A 3,168-nucleotide genomic window follows, 5' to 3' on the forward strand; every position below is an offset into this window, starting at 1 on the left:
AGCCATGCCTTGAAAGCCAAGGTGTAGACCCAAGGGAAAGCAGCTGTTTGCTGTGTGACATGCTCATCAGGAATATGCAATTGGTATGAAAACTCAGGATTGGTTTGCAACAGGAAAACACCGTTAGGAAGCATATTGTTATATCTGGCATGGGGAGGGTCCCTCTGCCGTCTCCTAATTCCTTAGCAGGGTTGGCTTCTTGGTCCCTTGTAATCCACACTGCTTGCTGAAGTGGCTATTTCGATAATTTTGCCTGTCTCTAATGTCCTCATGCATGTCTTGACTGTGTCTGTGTGCAATTGAGCCTGGTGAGATTGCAGCCACTTTAAAATATTCCTTCTTGCTGTCCTTCCTAACTTCTTTGCACAAGAAATTCGGAGAGACTACAGGCTAAAAGCACCTTAAAATGGTGATTTGCACCAATGGATCTGGCCTGCAGCTGTGGCCAGTGACATTCAGCAGCCAAACAGTGCAAGTGCCTGTAGAGGAGATGGGGTTTAACAGTGCTGTTTGTCTGCAGAATCACAGGGAAATCTGACCTCTCCTTCCTTTGACCATCATGGCAGTTTAATCCAAGGACATCCTCACCTGCACAGAGAGATGTAGGCACTAAGACGTCGTGGTGGACTTGAACACAGTGCAAGACTTGAGTTGACATGTTGTTTTAATGCATGATAGCAAGGTTTTTTCTGCTGCCCACATGGTGCTGTGCAGTGAGTAAAGGTTCTCATTTTCCTGAGCAGCCCAGGAAGATCTCTCCATGCTCGAAGGAAAATGTGCCCAGACATCTCTGGGAGCCAGAGAGTCTTTTCTAGCACCAGAAATAGTGTCACCAGAAAAATGGACTTCGCTGGACCTGTTCTGAATTCTGGATCCACTTGAGCTGGGGTGCTGTGGATGGCAAGGCACACGGTGACAAGTTATAGATGATGCAAGGCAGGGCTGGAGCAGGGGAGCTCCTGCGGTTTGGAGCTCCAACATGAGGCCTTCTGCTTGAGCAGGGGACTGGTGGATGCTTGACCCACACTGCAGTTGCTGCTGGCTCAGGGACAGGTGGGAAGGGTCAGGAAGACACACTTGGGGTGAATTCCTAACTGCACAGGGGATTGGGAAACATTGTGTTGGATTTTGGTGGAAGATAACAATGACATACTAAGGCACCTGTACAAATACGAAGTTTGTGCTGGTAGCCCTCCACCCACACGTGTGGATGTGGCTCTGAGGTGGACAATGGGCTCTGGGAGGCTGGTCACATCCCTGCAGAGCAGTCATCCTCATCTGGAGAGGGGACTTGCTTGTGCCAGGTGATGAGTGGCAACACCAGGGTGGCACTCAATTCAAGGACATTCAAAGCAAGGACACTCAAGGCAGGGACCATAAAAGCAGCTCTGTGGAGTCAAACTAGACAACTGGGTAGCCTCTGGAAGTGTCTGGAGGAGGACTCCTGGGGAAGGGCAAAAGGGCAAGACAGCAGCCACGGACGTGGCTTTCCCTCAGCCCCTGCCAGCCCCAGCTGTGCCCAGTTCAGAGCCCCACCCCAGCCAGATGTTCCCTCTTTCCATTTCATTGCCTGCATCACCTGGGGACCCCCAGACCTCGCCACCCATGTGCCACAGTGTGCTGTGGTTCAGCTGGCTTCAGCCAGAGCTGCAGGATGCTGTTGAACACCCAGTGCTGGATAGAGGGTCCCATATGGTGCTTTAGCTGGCATGGCTTGGGATCAGAATGCCCAAAGCATGTTGCATCATCAGGCTTTGCTGGCACTGCCAGCAATGACAGAGCTTCACAGAGTTTGCTCGTGCCTCCAGTGCACTCACCCTCCTGCTCACCATCCCCATTATCTCCCAGGTGCTGTGGAGAGGTGAAATGTGGCTGCTGCTGGTGGCCCTGTGCCTGGCTCAGGGACTGGGCAGTGCTGCCCCACGTGCCGGAGTGATCCACGACAACCCTGAACAGTCCATGAACATCGTAAGTGCTGGGGGGATCAAACACACCTGCCGCAGGACCCAGGCTTCTCCAGCTGGTGTGCCCAAAAGTCCTCCTTGAGGGACCAGCTAGGCTCTCACCTTCCCTTGCCCTGGCATCTGCAGCTGGCGTCAGTCAGGGGGCTTGGGGTATCAAGAGTTTCCTATATTTGCGTGGATGTCATTCCCTCCATGCCCTCAGCTTGAGGTTGGCCTCTCCCTGGTCTTGCCCTAATGTAGACGGGAGTTCTGATGGATGTGATGCTGGAGAGGGTGGGTGGTGGGAATTGGTGTTGTTGGGCCATGTCTGGGGTGATGGACACCAGTGGGTTCCCCTCTCCCTTTGGACTGTTGTCCCTGCAGAGCCAGAAGATAATTTTCCATGGGTATCCCAGTGAGGACTACGACGTGCTGACAGAGGATGGCTACTTCCTCAGCCTCAACCGGATTCCACATGGCAAGGGAAAAGCTGGGCACTCAGGTGGGCTCAGTTTCACTGAGGGTGGAGCAGCTATACACCTGCTCAGAGATGAGGCAGTGTGCAAGGGGAAGCCAAGGTGAACACATGTGCCTTCAGACACAGATTCTGCAGCTGGAAGAAGCTTTTTCCCAGCTGCCTTGTACCGTCTCTGGGGATGCAGGAGCCCCGCATGGTCTTTCGCTACATCTGGGATGAGCCAGTGTGACCCAGCAGCTCCTTCCCTGGAGCAAACCCCTTGCCCTGGTACAAGGTCTCAGGGCCAGAGGTGGCAAAAGTCCTTCAAACAAAAAAGCACCAACTGAGACAGAGAAATCATGGGAGATTAATGTGCAGCCTTTAGAAAATAATACTGAGGTGCACAAGGCCATTTTATTTCCATTTGAGCAGGGATTTTCTTGTGTGAAATACCCAGTTACTCCTCTTTCAGGATCCAGGTCACCTGTGTTGATTGTGCATGGGTTCAGTTTAGATGGTGGTGACTGGGTGGACAACTTCCCCAACAACAGCCTGGGCTTCATCCTCGCCGACGCGGGGTATGATGTCTGGATCGGAAACAACCGGGGCAACAGCTGGTCCCGCCGGCACCTGAACCTTTCTGTTGACCAAGAGAAGTTTTAGAATATCAGGTGAGGGGGCACCCGAGGATGGGGCTGGCACACTAGGATTCCAGTGTTGACCACCTGATGTCCATGGGAGGTTGGGAGGTGAGCATCATTACCCTTA

The 3,168-nt window shown here is 52.8% G+C and overlaps 1 protein-coding gene across 1 annotated transcript; it reads left to right on the forward strand.

Moving 5' to 3' along the window:
• Nucleotides 1–1,848: 1,848 nt before the first annotated feature.
• On the forward strand, nucleotides 1,849–3,063 carry LOC104512928 (lipase member N-like; the record flags this gene model as incomplete). The annotated part of the gene is made up of 3 exons (XM_010156117.1): nucleotides 1,849–1,968; nucleotides 2,328–2,445; nucleotides 2,873–3,063. Coding segments are annotated over 3 exons (429 nt in total), but the record flags the coding sequence as incomplete, so codon positions are not given.
• Between the last annotated feature and the right edge of the window lie 105 nt (nucleotides 3,064–3,168).

Source organism: Eurypyga helias, unplaced genomic scaffold, assembly GCF_000690775.1.
Source record: "Eurypyga helias isolate BGI_N326 unplaced genomic scaffold, ASM69077v1 scaffold8437, whole genome shotgun sequence".
In the NCBI taxonomy this organism is placed as follows: Eukaryota; Metazoa; Chordata; class Aves; order Eurypygiformes; family Eurypygidae; genus Eurypyga; species Eurypyga helias.